Raw genomic sequence first — 14,908 nt, 5'->3', positions numbered from 1 at the left:
AGGGCGGTCAGAGCTAACGGTATTAATCTCCGGGGGAGCCGGAGGGTGGGTGCTATGCTCCCGCGACAACAGTTTAGGTCAGGACGGCTGTAACCGCCGCATGAGCAGCGGCCGTGAGCTATAGCCAGCAGGGCTCACTCACGTGCACCAACATGCACTGAAAGCACGCAACGCCGGCCCGGCTATGTCAATAAAGCAAGGAGAAGCTTTGATTACAACAAAGAGGGAGAGCGACCTCTTTCTCTTTTCAGGTCGACTTCAGTTCACGATATCTTAATGTAAACAATAGTTGTTTGCTGCTATATCAATGCTATGAATCTGCTATACTGCACCTTTAAAGACTCTTACAACCACCTGGATGTCAAAAATATTCTGTTTGCTACACGATAAAAAAGAGAAGGCAAATGAGCAAATTTCCCCAAATGTTGACGTACTCCTTTAAAGACGTTAGTGATGATTGTAATCTTTGATATCCACAAGCGTGTCCTGATCATTGGCTGTCCCACAGGACCAGGAGGAAGAGGATGGTGTGTCTCGGGTGCAAGTGACCAGCAGGAGGAGCCCTCACAAAGTGGAGCGAGTTTCTGGCTTGGTGACTCTATCCCATGTCGAAGTGCCAAAGGTCAGTAAAGCAAAGCAGAAAGGAGTTTCCTCGAGGGCTTTTTCTGAACACAGCTTCTCCTCAGTGGTTCTAAACGGGCTTCAGAAAAGGCAGCTGCTGCTAATAGAAGCAGATACTAATGAACCTGATGATGTGATGATTACGCATTCACCATGACCGTTTAGTGAGGCATCACAAAAGTGCCCAAGCACCATGAAACATCTGTTACGGTTCATAAAGGTTGATGACCTTTTGAAACATTTTATTGGTGTTGAGACACGACTGCTAAATCACAAAGCAGTCCAAAGAGTCCAGGAATTCACTTCTAGAGATTTGTTTGATCAGTTTGAATGGATGGAATCGGTGTTGTTTATTGTGCTGTTAATACTTCATGCTAAAAATAAATGTAATTGTTTAATTTTCTCTTCAGCATTTCAACACCTACAATGATAATTTGCATATATTATGCTCATGCGGATCACAGTAATTAATAGTATTTAGCACGGTAATGGCCCAGCCATTTTGTAAATATTTTGTCAACACTCTCTTCACCTGCAGCTGTAAAATACCTCAATCCTAAAGTATTGGTTTATTTGTTTACCATGGTGTTGCTCTCATTGTGACACCCTACAACATATTTGGAAATACATATATTTGCTTTTTTTGCTGAGAGTTGGCTGAGAAGATTAATAACTCTTATCCGTCCATTTAAAAACAAAATTAGCAGCAGGTGGTAAGTTTAGCTTAGCGTAAATAGAGGGCAACAGCTAGCGTGGCTCTGTCTAAAGGTAACAAAATCCATACTATTAGCACCTCTAAAGCGCACAGATTAACACATTACATCTCTTTGTTGTGTAAGAACTACAATGTGTGGATTATGACGGATTATGTGCTATTTTATATATGTTTTTAATTAGTTTTTTGTTCGGAATAACAAACCAGATATGGGTTAATTGGTGATCTTTGGAGGTGCTTGTAATCAGATTTTGTTACAATTGGCCAGCTGTGTCCCATATTCAGTCTTTATGCTAAGCTAAGCTAACCACCTGCTGGCTCTAGCCTCATATTTAACGCAGGGACATGAGAGCGGTATCGATCTTCTCATTTGAATCTTGGTAAGAAAGTGAATAAGCGTATATTTCCCAAAAATGTCAAAACAATTTCAAATGAGCAGCAGTCATGATGGAGATATGCCTCATATAGGCTAGCCGTGTTCCTCAGTATTATTGAAAGCCCTTGTGTTCACGTGCCTTCCCCATTACAACACAGCCAGCGGCACATGGCAGCACAGTGGCCGCAGGCGTTGGCTTTTCAGCTGAGCCCGGAACTAGTGCAATGGATGGGGGGGGGGCATGAGGATCGGGGGGCTTGGCGGGGGTAAAAGAGAGGGAGATGCACGCTGCAAGCACATGGATTCAATGTGTTCGTATGATAATGTCTGCATAAAGATATACGGTGACAGCACAGGTTGACTCTGGATATTATGAAGCTGGCTCATGTGTGTGTGTGTGTGTGTGTGTGTGTGTGTGACTCCCTCTATCACATGAAGGAGGGAGGTGAGGGAGCTAAGGAGTCGCAGGGAACGTGATGGAGGAATTGAAAGGGGGGGGGGGTGGTGTAGAGAGAGAAAGATATAGTGGGGGAGGCTGGAGAGAGAGAGAGAATGCAAGGCGGATGAGAGGCGAGGGCCGGTGCAGTGCAGAGCTGGAACGGACACCCAGAGCTCAGCCTTCCTCGGGTTGCCATGGAAACCACATTCCTCCCCCGTCTGCATCCCTACAGACTGCTCTGACTCTATCTCTCTCCTCGCTTCTCTGTTTTTTCATCCTGTCTTTTTCATTCCCCTTTTAATTTGTGTCTTTGTTTTTTTTTTCTCTCTCTCGTCTCTCTTTCGGCTCTGTGTGTGTGTGCGTGCGTGTGTGTGTGTGTGTGTGTGTGTGTGTGTGTGTGTGTGTGTGTGTGTGTGTGTGTGTGTGTGTTGTTTTTTTTACACCATCCAGGCGTTGAGCACCGTCGTGATGATGCACACTCAGCAAGCACATTGACTCCATATGCATTGCTCTCTGTGACGAGGTTGAATGGGTAATCAACGCAGGGTTTATTTTGCATTCCCATGCACTGATAGGACACATCAGAACTTTGTTGTTTCCTCGGCATCTCTCTATTTTCTTCTCTCTATTTTTACTCCCCCCTTCTGTTCAGCACCGTGCTTCAATAATGCCCCCTCTAGTCATCGCATTTCTGCCCACACATAGGGCACCTTAGCTTTGTTTCTCCTCAGTTATGGTGTCTGTCGTGGACCGACAGCACCTTCGTCATATTTTATCAACTGCTTTCCCCCTCCTCGGTCTCCAGCTCATCTCTTAACCCTCTACTTGCACACCATTTCCTAGCTCTCGTTCTCTCTGCTTTTGTCTTCATATGCATGTACAAAATCTATGCCAAGCACTGTTCCTTAGCCAGGCAGCTCTGATACAATCTCCCACTCTTGCCATCTTGTGTTCCTCATTTCCCTTCCACTCCTCATTTTGCTCCATGTGTATGCTTCGCTCTCTCATTATTCCATCAGTTGGAGGTGCTGTGTTTGGTGTGTGTGGTGGAGCAGCTGTTCTCTGCCACTGAGGCCTATTAATAGGAGTCTTAGCCATGTAGCTTTTGTTTTCAGCGTTACGTTGGCTTTTAGTACAAAACTGATGAGTATCTTTCATTCTCTCAGTCTGACTGGCTTTCTGTCCCGGGGTCTCTCTCCCTTTGCTCCCTTCACATGTAACAAAGCTACAATTCATTGAGCAGTGAAAGCATTAACTGGAAAGATTCCCTGAAATATTTATTCCTTTCAATATCTGCGTGTAGGCAAGTGAAGTGGGTTCTGCTAAGATGCGACGGTGCCGAAGAGACTTTTAAGACATCCTTCCTAACCCCCCCTCTTGCAGTTAGTTAAGGCTACAGTGAAGCAGCTTAGTACGTGTTGATATGGAGCTGCCTCTTTAAGACTGCCTCACTACCGACTGTCCTTTTATGGTGCTGCATCCGGTCAGGTGACGAAGGAGTAGTCACAAAGCTTCTCTGAGAAATGCCTAGAAATGACTGAAAAGCTCAATACATGGTGTGTGCTGTGGTTGGGGGGTTGTAATGCTCATTACGATAGTGAGTGTGTGTGTGTGTGTGTGTGTGTGTGTGTGTGTGTGTGTGTGTGTTAGAGGGTGTCCAGGTTGGTTTATGTAATAGGCGCTGTGCAGGCTGATGCTGAGCTGATAGTGTTGGGGGAGCTGCAAGGGGGGATGCGGAAAAGCATCTCTGTTCAAAAGCACGGGATAATTTCCTCGTTTATGCCATAAATCACAGCTCCTTCTTTTTCATTTGTCAACAGAAGGTCAGAGGTTACTGCTTTCATTTCACAAGATAAATCACCCGATGCTGTTGATCCACTCCTTTTCAGTCCAAGCTGTTTAATTGGGTGCAATATTTATCAAAGACTGCACACACACACACACACACACACACACGCGTACACACACAAACCCTACTCATGCATGCATGTATACCTGTATGTGCATGGACATGTGTTATAGGTGAATGCCTGTTTTTTTTATATATTTTATATTGCCATGAGTCTTCTGGGTATTCTAAAGCCAAGTTGTTCTTATTGTATTTTCTAGGATAGTTATTAAATTTGGTCAGAGTCAGAGTGTAATTACGAGCTAACAGTTCAATCATCATCATCATGTGTCAATATGTCGTTTCAGTAATTGTGACAAAAAAGGTTTATCACGATTCTTTGAAAGTGGAACATCTTTATCCACATGTTTGAAGAAAAGCTGAAAGATTTTACGTTGTTCCATCTCTAGTATTATTTATGTTTAAACAATAAAGAAATGCCAGTAACTGAATATTGCTTTTTCTGCTTGGCACTGTGTCACAAATGGAAAAATAATCTCATATAGGTGACAGCTTTATTACGTTATAAACTGCTGATTAAATTTGACAATATCATGTAATCTAATAAAAGGACACTGCGAACGACAACCTGAAAAATAATAGTGTAATTGAGTCCAAACAAAACTTAGGGTACACAACCCCAACAAATATCTGCACAAACTTTGTATTTATTGCCGGGCTATGGCTTTTGATTACACTATATTGTACTCATGTGGGTTTTATGCCACTTGGATAAGGTTGCAATTGCCAACACTCTGCTGAAATGTTTACTCTTACAGAAGCAGAAGTGAGCAGCATTATATTTCTTTAGGGATTAAAACATAAAGGATATGTTTTCTCCTCATCCACAACATTAGGTTGGAAAATGAGATGCCTTACACGACATATACACCAACACTACATTAACCTTCAAGACTCTTTCTTTCCTGTGATAGCTGTAATGTGATTAGTGCATATTAACTCCCTGTGTTCCACTTCCTGCTGTCCCTCTGATGCAGAAAACCAGCAATTGATTGGCTTGAAACGACCTACCAAATTCTTTATATATTTTATGTTATGTAATATTTAAAGGGAGAGGTTTCTTTCCCCCCCCGAGGTATTAAATATGTCTACTTAACCAGTTCATATCACAGATCTGTGTGTGTGTGTGTGTGTGTGTGTGTGTGTGTGTGTGTGTGTGTGTGTGTGTGCGCCCGCCCATACAGATGACATATCTGTCTTTGTTCAGCGCAGAGGTTCTTTCTCTGTCCGTCTCTCCTGCCTTTATTATGTGGATCTTGCCGGCCATTCCCTCATTTTGTGTGCCGTACAGTATGTGTGTGTGTGTGTGTCTTCTTTTTTTGGGGGGGGTTGTAACCGCAAACTGTATGTGTGGTAAATGTGATGTGGACAGTTTATAAGAGAGACAGAGCGGGGGTCTGGGGAAGGATGGTTGCAACATGTGCTCGGTCATGTGTGCTGTGATCGATATGCTTACATCGTCCTTTCAAGCCGGCTGCCTCGAAGCCCCGCCTCACTGCTCTGATTGGCTTCAGCTGGGTTTGTGGCTGCATCCGACAATTTAACTTGAGGCATTCGGTGTTTTTTTTATTTTTTAGTCTCTGTTTATTAAAAGATGCCCAAGTTTCTCCTCTTTTTTTTTGTTCGCTGCTTGGCAAATCTCTGTAGGTTACAGTGAAAGAATATCATCATAATGAAGTGAGTTAGTGTTGCATGTAATTTAGTGTCACTGAGCCTGCTGTGTGTGCCTCCTGGTAGGGCTGCAACACAATGCAGTGTGCCCTCGCCGGGAAATGTTTTTCAATTTAACAGGAAGGCTGCACATATACACATTAATATACAGACAGTTTAAAGGCGCTATGTCTTATATTTGAGTCTAAACAATGAAACAGCATTCATGTCTGAGCACTGTAGCATGCAGACTCTGTACAAATGTACTCTCCCCCCATGCAGACACACCCAGCTCTGTTCCCCCGTCACATTTCATTAATAATGCATATATGCAGGGCTTTAATGGCAACACTGTAACATTCCCTCTTAGGTCTCTAAAAAAATAAACCTTCACCCTCAATGTCATGATGCTTTATATCTAGCTGTGATCAACCCACAAATTCATAAGCTTGCAAAACTGTTCACAGGCAGTCCAATGGCATTACTGAAAATATAACCGCCACACATACATGAAAGCATGTAGTCTCTCCTTCTCTCTTTTTTTCCCCTCACACATTCTCACTCTCAATCTCTTCCTCCACCCACTCGAAAGCCCAAGCGTGTAATCTTGTTGGTTGCGTACACATGTGTTGATGTCATCATTGTGAACATCAAATATTTCACTTATGGTTCTTAAACGAGGCTTCAGGAGTGCAGTTTTCTCTCCCTGTGCTTATTTTTGACCCAATACTGCACATGGGCAGGACTTAACAGTGAAATTAATTCAACTGCAGTGCTGCTTTGCCGGTAATATTACTAAAAAAGGAAGAGGGGTAGAGAGTGGTGTAAAGTAATGCAGCGTGATTCAAATGCATCACTGCTGAGAGGCAGGTCTAGTGAAACCCAGGAGAAAAAGAAAGATGTTCATCTGCTGCACCTGCTTCCATTGTGAGATTATTTACAGATGTGTGCTGGGACACAGAGCCTGAGGTTGCCAATCACGTGCACATGAAAGCTGTTAAATCTGCGGCTGAACTAGAGATGACCGCGGAGGTGACCAGTCACCAGTCGGAGGGACAGGGCTGCTCACTGTAAGTTGGATTTTGGCTGCATTGGTCTGATGAAAAACGTGGATTAGACTCACAATTAGTGGATCAGGGGGGCGCGTGTCGGCATTGGCAGACTGCAGACTACAACTTCCTGACCTTTTTTTATTGAGGAAATGGACAAATACAATGTTGTCATTGTGCCTCGATTTGTGAAGCAGCACCTTTTCACCCAAGGCAGGCAGCAGTGAGGTTTAGTTGTCGCGGCCCCTTTAAGAGCAGCTAGCGAAGCGCTCAGTCCTGTTGGTGCTGCTGCTGCTGCTGATGGCAGCGCTGCCAGTTGATTGGTTGTGGCTGTCAGGGCTGAGGTGCTGGAGGGATGCTGCTACGTATCTCCCCCCTGCCTCTCTCTCTCTCTTTTTCTCTCTCTCTCTCTCTCTCTCTCTCTGTGTCTCTCACTCTCCATCTCCCTCTTGCTTGCTTGCATCCCTCTGAATAATCCACATCTAGGGCAAGCTGGCTGAGAGGCGATCCAGTGCTCAGCTCCTCTCTGCAGGCTGAGAAAAGAGACAGAGAGAGAAAGACAACGATTTTCAACGCAGGAGGAAAACCGTGAGATTTTGACAGACCGGGGAAGATACCAAGAACAGAAGAAGATTTTCATCTGCGGATATTATTTATTTATACATATTGTTTATATATCTATATATATATTTGTACACACACATATAGATATTTATATATATACATTTATCCCTGTACATAACTGTATTTGTGCTTGTCTGTTTATATTAATATTTTTATATGTATTTGTGTGTGTAAATATATATGATATATAAACAAAAGAATATATATATATATATCTATGAATTTATATGCGTATCACTGTGAACCAAGAGAAGCAAGAGGAAATTTCTACCATCGGGGCTGGTCTCTGATTGTGTGGTCGTATACAATATTTTGAATTTTTCCTTTGATCTTCTACGTCAAGAGGACAAAGACTACGTGCCCATTTTGTATTTTTGTTTTCCTGTTGCTGCTTCTCGTCCCTCTTGATCTTTTTTTTTTTTCTACATCCGAGAGGAATAAAGCGGAGAGTGACTGGATTTGACAAAAAGGGAAAATCGGTAGAAAATTTCTGTGATCAGTGTTATTTCCGTCGGCATTAGCGCTCTGTGAGCCGATCACAGCGCGCCGTGTCAGATCTGAGGAGGCAGCAGAGACAGAGTGCCACGCCGCTCAGCTCAGCGTCAGTCCAGCCAGCGCAGCCAGCATGCACAAACACCACCACTGCTGCAAGTGCCCAGAATGTTATGAGGTGACCCGTATGGCTGCCCTGCGTAGGATGGACGCCCCGTCGTATGGAGGAGACTGGCAGGCCGAGCCCTATGGATACCCGCCTGGGTACGGGGGAGGCCAGACCTTACCCCCTCCGGCCTCAGGGGGAGGTGGAAGCATGGGAGGAGGAGGAGGAGGTGGAGGAGGTGGAGGAGGAGGTGGAGGAGGAGGAGGAGGAGGAGGGGGCACTTTGGGGAGAAGTAAGGGCAAGATTATGGCTGGTGGGGGCCCTGGAGGCCCCAACCCAAAGGGCCAATCCAAATGTGGCCCCAAAGTAAACGGCAACAACTCCAGTGGACAAGCGGGATGGTGGCCCGAGTGCACCTGTACCAACCGGGAGTGGTACGACCAGGTAACTTATCTTTCTCACTCTGTTAGATAGCTCGGGCCTGTGGGGCCTGACTGGGGAGGACTGGGATCAGATGAGCTGCCGCTGTAGTAAAACAGAGCCCATCATGTATCAGCTGTCGATTTATAGAAGAGAATTCATATTTAGTATTCATCTCAAGCCCTCCGTTACCCATTTGTTGACTGTGGTTCCTCTATTTGGAAGCAGAGCGAGGAGAAGAGAACAGGACTGATCCAGTTCCACTGCACACACATAGGGATGATCTTCATGTTTGGATTTGATGCAGATGACTAATGCTTATACATTTAACACACCTAGTGTATGTCGTCAAAGGCTTACGCCGATGCAGTCACCATAGGCCAAAAATGGTGCATTTTCATTCACTGAAGCAGCACTTGGGTGCAGTTTGCAATTATTTTAAGTTATCTCTCAAGCTTGTCACGGCGACGTTAACGACTGACTTTGTACATTAGATTGTAAGAAATAGATCTCTCAGAGATCAACTAATTGTAGGATTGTGTCTCATTAGCTCGGAGTAGAGAAAGAGATGATGACATCGATCTCTGATACCAGTTCCATTTCTTATTTACTCTCTATTTTTTAGCAAGTCATTTTGCTCAAAAGACTAACAATATAATGAACGTGTTGTGTAAAAAAAAAAAGGGGGAATCAGCAGTAATCTGTGCCCAAACGCTGCCGGTCATACGTGCCGCACAGTGTGAATGAAACTGCCTCTTTACATGTGTCCATTTTGTCTCTATTATCCCCATTTATTTACATGTGTTTATAAATCACAGTTGATAAAAGGTCATAACGGCTTCAGAAGCGCAGTCTTTAATTAAGGAAGGTGCATGGATGTGAGCATGAGAGTGAGCTCGGGTGGGGGAAGGGTAGCTCGGTGAGCATGAGATTCAAGGAATGGTTCTAGCTGTGCATGAGTATGTGTCTATGTAGTCTCGTATTTGCGGCAAGCGAAGCCGCCGCACCGTTTGTAGTCCCTCCGTTTATGTCGTATCGCGTTTTGAGCAAGAAATGTGAGGCCATGGGAGGAAGGAAGGTGAGAAGAAGCACAGGGGTAAAATGGAGGCTGAAATTTCAGTGACAGAGTGCAAGAGATCCCCCTGAGCTGAGCCCACATATGAACCGCAACCTGACTGATATTAGCAGATTACTACAAACCAAGGGGAGGTTTGAAGAAGCAAAAATGAGATTGACACTTTCTCTTGGTTCGTGTGTAAAATCTATTGGAAGCCTTTTTCCTCCAGACCAATCAGGCTTATTTCATGTTTCACACATTCCAAAGCTCACAGCAGATGTGATTATGTAAGCCTTTATTGCCTACATGGAGCATTTTACTATCCAACAGTACTGCCACCTAATTTTTCTACTGCTCATTTCCAGCATTCCATATTCAACTTACAATGAAACAAATTAGGATCGAGACAGGTTCCACCGTGATTCGTGTTGGGATCTCATGTTGTTGAAACAGCACGGCTAATGGATAAACCACTCTGTAGAATCATATCTGGTCCTATCCTTTCAAAGGATCCTTGCTCCCCTGCTCTTAACATGTGAATGTGCACCACACAAAAACTCTGTAAAGACAATATCCAACCTGGCATTCATGCTTTCAGTCCAGGAGCATCTACATCGGAATAAAAATAGAATGAATCAGCGATGGATGATGGTGGGGGGAAAAAAAAAAAGCAGCAGTCACTGGGGTGAAAATGCTAGGGTTGAAAAAGAGAGAAATAAGCCAATAAAGGCAGGCAGTGGGCCTGGAGAGGGGGAGGGGGTTATGTAAGAGGAGGCAGTTGGTGGTGCTGTCAGAGAGAGAAAGCAAGCGAGCCCTGACACTGTGGACAAGCATCTGTCCCTCCATCTCTTAAAACGGGCATGCAAGCGGCCAGTACGCGAACGGGCCACAGCACACGGCATGGACGGAGATGCACTCGCACACCGCCTTCCTCGGCTCTCCCCGGTTGCCATTGCTTATCCTTGGGTGGGAAATGTGAACGCTACCCCTCCCCCGCTACCTATACACAGCCGGAGAGCAGGGCAGTGATCACACACGCCCAACCACGCACGCGTCTATTATCTTATAGCTTTCATAACAACTCGTGTTTTGGGGATGCTAGCACGATGAAGAGCAATAACCTTACACGGTCGTTCAGAATGATCCGAGCTGGCTTCTCATAGCTTCAAATGGCTTCTGTAGCCATGAACATTCCATGTATGTGTGAGGGAATCATTACACGACCCCAAGACATGATGCCATGTTCATTTTTTTTTCCCCCTCTGTCATCTATTTAGGAAAACATTTAGCTGCTTTTGTCAAGAGCTCGCTAGGTTAATTGTGGATGATTCCAGTTGGGATTAGAAGAACACTCTTTAAAACAAGAGCTTTTGAATTTAAATCTGAGAAAAGTAGTGACCTCAGTCTACTGGGAGCTTCAGTCAGAAGCCCCCCCCCCCCCCCCCCCCCCGGGCTCCAATATGTCTTTGTGTGTTCTCCAGCTCTGTGGCTATGATTAGCTTAAAATATTAATTGGATTTTACTTTATTTATTAGCATCAAGATTTGGTCCAGAATGCTTTGCCAGACCGCGTTGTTTAGAACAGGCCTCTGTTGTGGCTGTGGTGTTTTAAATGAATGCACAGGCACGGTGGGCGTTCCATGTCAGACACTCCCAAAGGTGATTACGACTCGAAAGCCTTCGGGCCTCGATCATAAATGTTGGCGCTCGTGTATGTATGTGTTTCCCTTACAGTCGCATTGATTTATTGGTATCATTGGTTTGTACATCTGTCTTGACGAGATTTGGTTTGGGCCGGATTTGATTTGCCATTCCTGTAAGAGCAACCCAGAGAGTATTAACGGATGGGATTTACATGTGCTCCATGCCCGAACGTCTTGAGCTGGATCCCCTGCTGTTATCTTAAAAAAGGCTCCATCCAAAACCTGCAATATTCTCATCAGATCAAGAGAGATTTATACAAGCTTGTCTTGGAATAGAAAAAGGCAAGAAATGATGTGATCTGAATGGAATTGCATGCACTCAGCACATCCATACGTTTGCCTCAGAAATCTAGTTTAAATGATAACGCCAAGATGGACGCTTTCATTAAACCTACAGGTGCCGTTCCTTTCAATACATTCAGTCCAATGTTACACATAATGCATGCTGCACTTTTTGTTTTTTCAAGTACTAAATAAGAGAAGTAAGTTTACATATATTGTGTGTAACATTACACATCAACGTCAACCCTCAGGATGTTGGGTAAAGTAGGAATAGAGCGGAGAGCTGCTCGAAAACACATTTCAGTCCAATAACAGGATGAACACCTTTTTAAACAGGTGAGGGCTGCATTTAAAGGAAAATTAAGAATGGAGAAAAGCAATAAGACGTTGTGGATGTTACGGATGATGCTTAGCGAGAGGTGGCTTAAAGCTGTACGGCCTGACCCAAAATATGACCCAATAAGATTTTTCTCAAGCGTTCCTCCGTCTTCCCCCGGCTCTTAGTACTCATGAAAGGAGGACTCCTCATAAGGCCAGGCAACTTTGACCTCGAGAGACAAGGATATATGTTGAAAGCATTGCTTTGTTGTGAAGCTTTTTCTAATCATTAGACACACAATATGTGTTTGTTTACCTTCACACTGTTGGTTGTCGAAGTCCTTCACGTCACAGGCGGTGGTGTGAAGTGGGCTGCCATTTGGTCACTTTTTTTTATGTCTTGCCAGAAGTGTCAAGACTTCTGTTGTTGCTTGGCGGACAACATCCCAGGTGTGGGAGAGTTTGAAGGCTTTTTAAACCCCGGATTTCTGTTCCACTTGGTGCATTCTTCTTTCTTTAATAGAGCAGCGGTCCTTGTTGTTAGATGTGACTGAGTTCTGGCCCGATCTATGACGTGGTTCTCCTTCTTGCAGTAATCCAAGACTGATTGCTCCAAAATTCTTTTTTGTTCCTTTCGCATTTCATTATTGATTTTATCATACGTGCATTGGTTTGATCATGTATAATATGGCATTTAAGTCAGTGTACTCTGCATCTAAGCATCAAGTGAAAATTGTACATTTATAAATTTAATTGAAAATGTAATAATTGAACATGATATTCAATGCTTATAATTTTAACAATTCTGAAATAAATTACACCAAAAATACAGCACCAAAAATGATAATTATTGTCTCGTACAATCCAACCAGTGATGTCCTACCACTGACATCACCTTTAAGCTTCATTGCACTGGCATCTGATTGCATTTCCTTTGAGGACCCTGCACCCCCCCATGCTGTCCCTCCCTCCCTCTCACCCCAACAAACATTTATTTTTTAGGAGTCAGTAGGAGGCGAAAACAGGCTGAAACGGTGTAATTACCCTTTGAGATCTGTCCATACTGCAGCTCAAACCCTGTATTCATCTTAACAATGTGAAATGTTTTGAAACCCGTTACAGGCGAGTGCTCCAAGTTTCTTAGGATTTTGTTGTGATTTATTGCATCTGCTGCAAACTAACATAATGTCTGATTTAACCACCAGCAGCGAGGTGTTAGTTGCAGAAGAGTTTGAATTTCAGCACCAAGAAAACCTGTGATTTGATATCAGTAAACTTCATGTTCAGCCATCCAGCCAAACAGGGATTGCTTCAGACCAAACCATACAAAAGATGCAAATAAATCTCAGGTGTGTACCTCCGACTTGAGGGAGTGTCTTGTCTTTGTGAGTTGTCACAAAAAGAATTCGGGCAGACTGGCCAGATCTTTCCGAAGTAGCAGGAAATACTTTTCTCTTTTTACATTAAAACATTGTGTAGTTTTAAACAGACCTCTGTGCTTAAACCTCCTGCAAGATATTATGTCAGAATGTTGCCGTTTCTTGTAAGTGTTCTTGCAAACTGTGCACAGCAATTTAGAAGTATTTTCGCCACAGTGATCTCTGATTCTAACAACATGAACAGCTTTATGAGCTCGGGTTGCTCCAGAATGTAGAACAGCTCCAGTCATCTGAGGTCCACCATCTTTACTCTTGTGTGACGATTCAGGCAATAAGAACCAGCACTTGTTATATACAGCCTATGTTACTTGCTACCAGGCTTTGTACAAGATTATATATGCCATTACTGTTTAACTGAAAATACTTTCAAAATGGAATGTAGTACAATGTGTAAAATGTAGTACAAATTTGCAAGTTTGGCATTCCAAATCCACAATTTGTTGCACAAAGAATTCGGGTACAAGAAGCAGCAGTTAACTCAATATGTTGCGATAAACATGTTGCAACGTAGATGTTTGGTTCATCCAAGAAAATAATTGTATCTCTTTGCACTCAATGCTTTGGTATTTGTACGGCATTAAACATTCAATTTGTATAATTATAATTTACACTGAAACAGATTTTTGCTACAAGAATGTAATTATGATCGAGATGCTAACATCCCATTTTACTGATGTCATACGAATTCATAGCATTTCATTTTTTCGTTATCTGCTAGCAAACCTCGTACATCATATCTTCCCTTCTGCGCTTGCACACACACATAGTACAAGTACACACACACACACCCTTGCCCGACACAGACCTTTACCCAAAAACAAAGAGTTCTTTACCCATGAAAATGTTGGGGTTAAGAGAGGATGGTGAATCATGGGAAGTGCACTACGAAACAAGAGAGACAAGGTGCACTGCAATATTTATGTGCACTTTGACAAAAGTTAGCTTTTTACGGGCTGCGAGAGGGGTTAGAGACGAGGCGCCTGAGAAAAGGCCGGTCAGACGTTTACGTGAGCGCGCAAGGAGCACACCTGAACCACCATTATGGGAGCTGACGCGGTTGATCTGTGACGGGGAGCCGCTGTAGCTGTGACCCAGGACCTCAGCTGTGTTGAATCCCACCTCCTACACTTCTCTTAAAAGCCTGTGCTGCTTTACCTTTGCACTGCGCTCACAGAGCGAATCCGCTCTTATTCAACACGGAGGTCCTCTGTGAAATGCAGAATTCACAGAGGACGAATGTGTTTTGTCCGCTGCCAACGCAGATTCTAATGCTCATCAAGTGGTTTACTCATTACTGCAGTTTGGCTACAGCCATGTGATGCATATATAGGCTCCTGCACAGTTTACAGGTGCAGTTGCCTGAAGCTGCAGATCGTGTGTGTGTGTGTGTGGAGGTGTGTGTCCTGCTGGAAGCTGAGGCTACCATGCCCCTGTGATCCATATGGTCATTGTCAGAGGCCCTGCCAGGGCTCAGCCCCATATCAGCTCGCCTGTTCCCCTCGCCGGCTCTCGCTGTCAGCCAGGGGAGGAGAGGAGAGAAGAAAAGAGAAGGGAGGGGAACGCTGTTTGTTTGTTTGCTTGCCTGCTTTGTTTTATTTAGTTTGTTTTTTTGCTGATCACAGTAGCGACTGGCCTAGAAATGCGACTGTGCTGCGCAGGGCAGAGTGGACTCCTGATTCAGCGATGGAAGCATCAGATTTTCTGTTAG

At 44.0% G+C, this 14,908-nt stretch overlaps 1 protein-coding gene across 3 annotated transcripts in view; it reads left to right on the top strand.

Moving 5' to 3' along the window:
• Positions 1 to 14,908, top strand: part of dlg3 (discs, large homolog 3) — a gene marked incomplete at its 5' end in the record, with an annotated part of 71,548 nt that overhangs the window by 11,707 nt on the left and 44,933 nt on the right. For 2 of the 3 annotated variants that reach the window (XM_079167699.1, XM_079167698.1), the window contains one exon: positions 8,009 to 8,425. In XM_079167699.1, coding sequence (XP_079023825.1) covers positions 8,009 to 8,425 — 417 coding nt within the window. Of the gene's footprint in view, positions 1 to 508; positions 623 to 8,008; positions 8,426 to 14,908 lie in introns of those variants that run through there. The other variant, XM_079167700.1, reaches the window with a different exon arrangement.

The sequence above is a fragment of the Pholis gunnellus genome (genome assembly GCF_910591455.1).
Source record: "Pholis gunnellus genome assembly, chromosome: 10".
NCBI lineage: Eukaryota > Metazoa > Chordata > Actinopteri > Perciformes > Pholidae > Pholis > Pholis gunnellus.
Note: the sequence above shows the minus strand (reverse complement) of the source record. Positions and strands in the feature narration are given on the sequence as shown.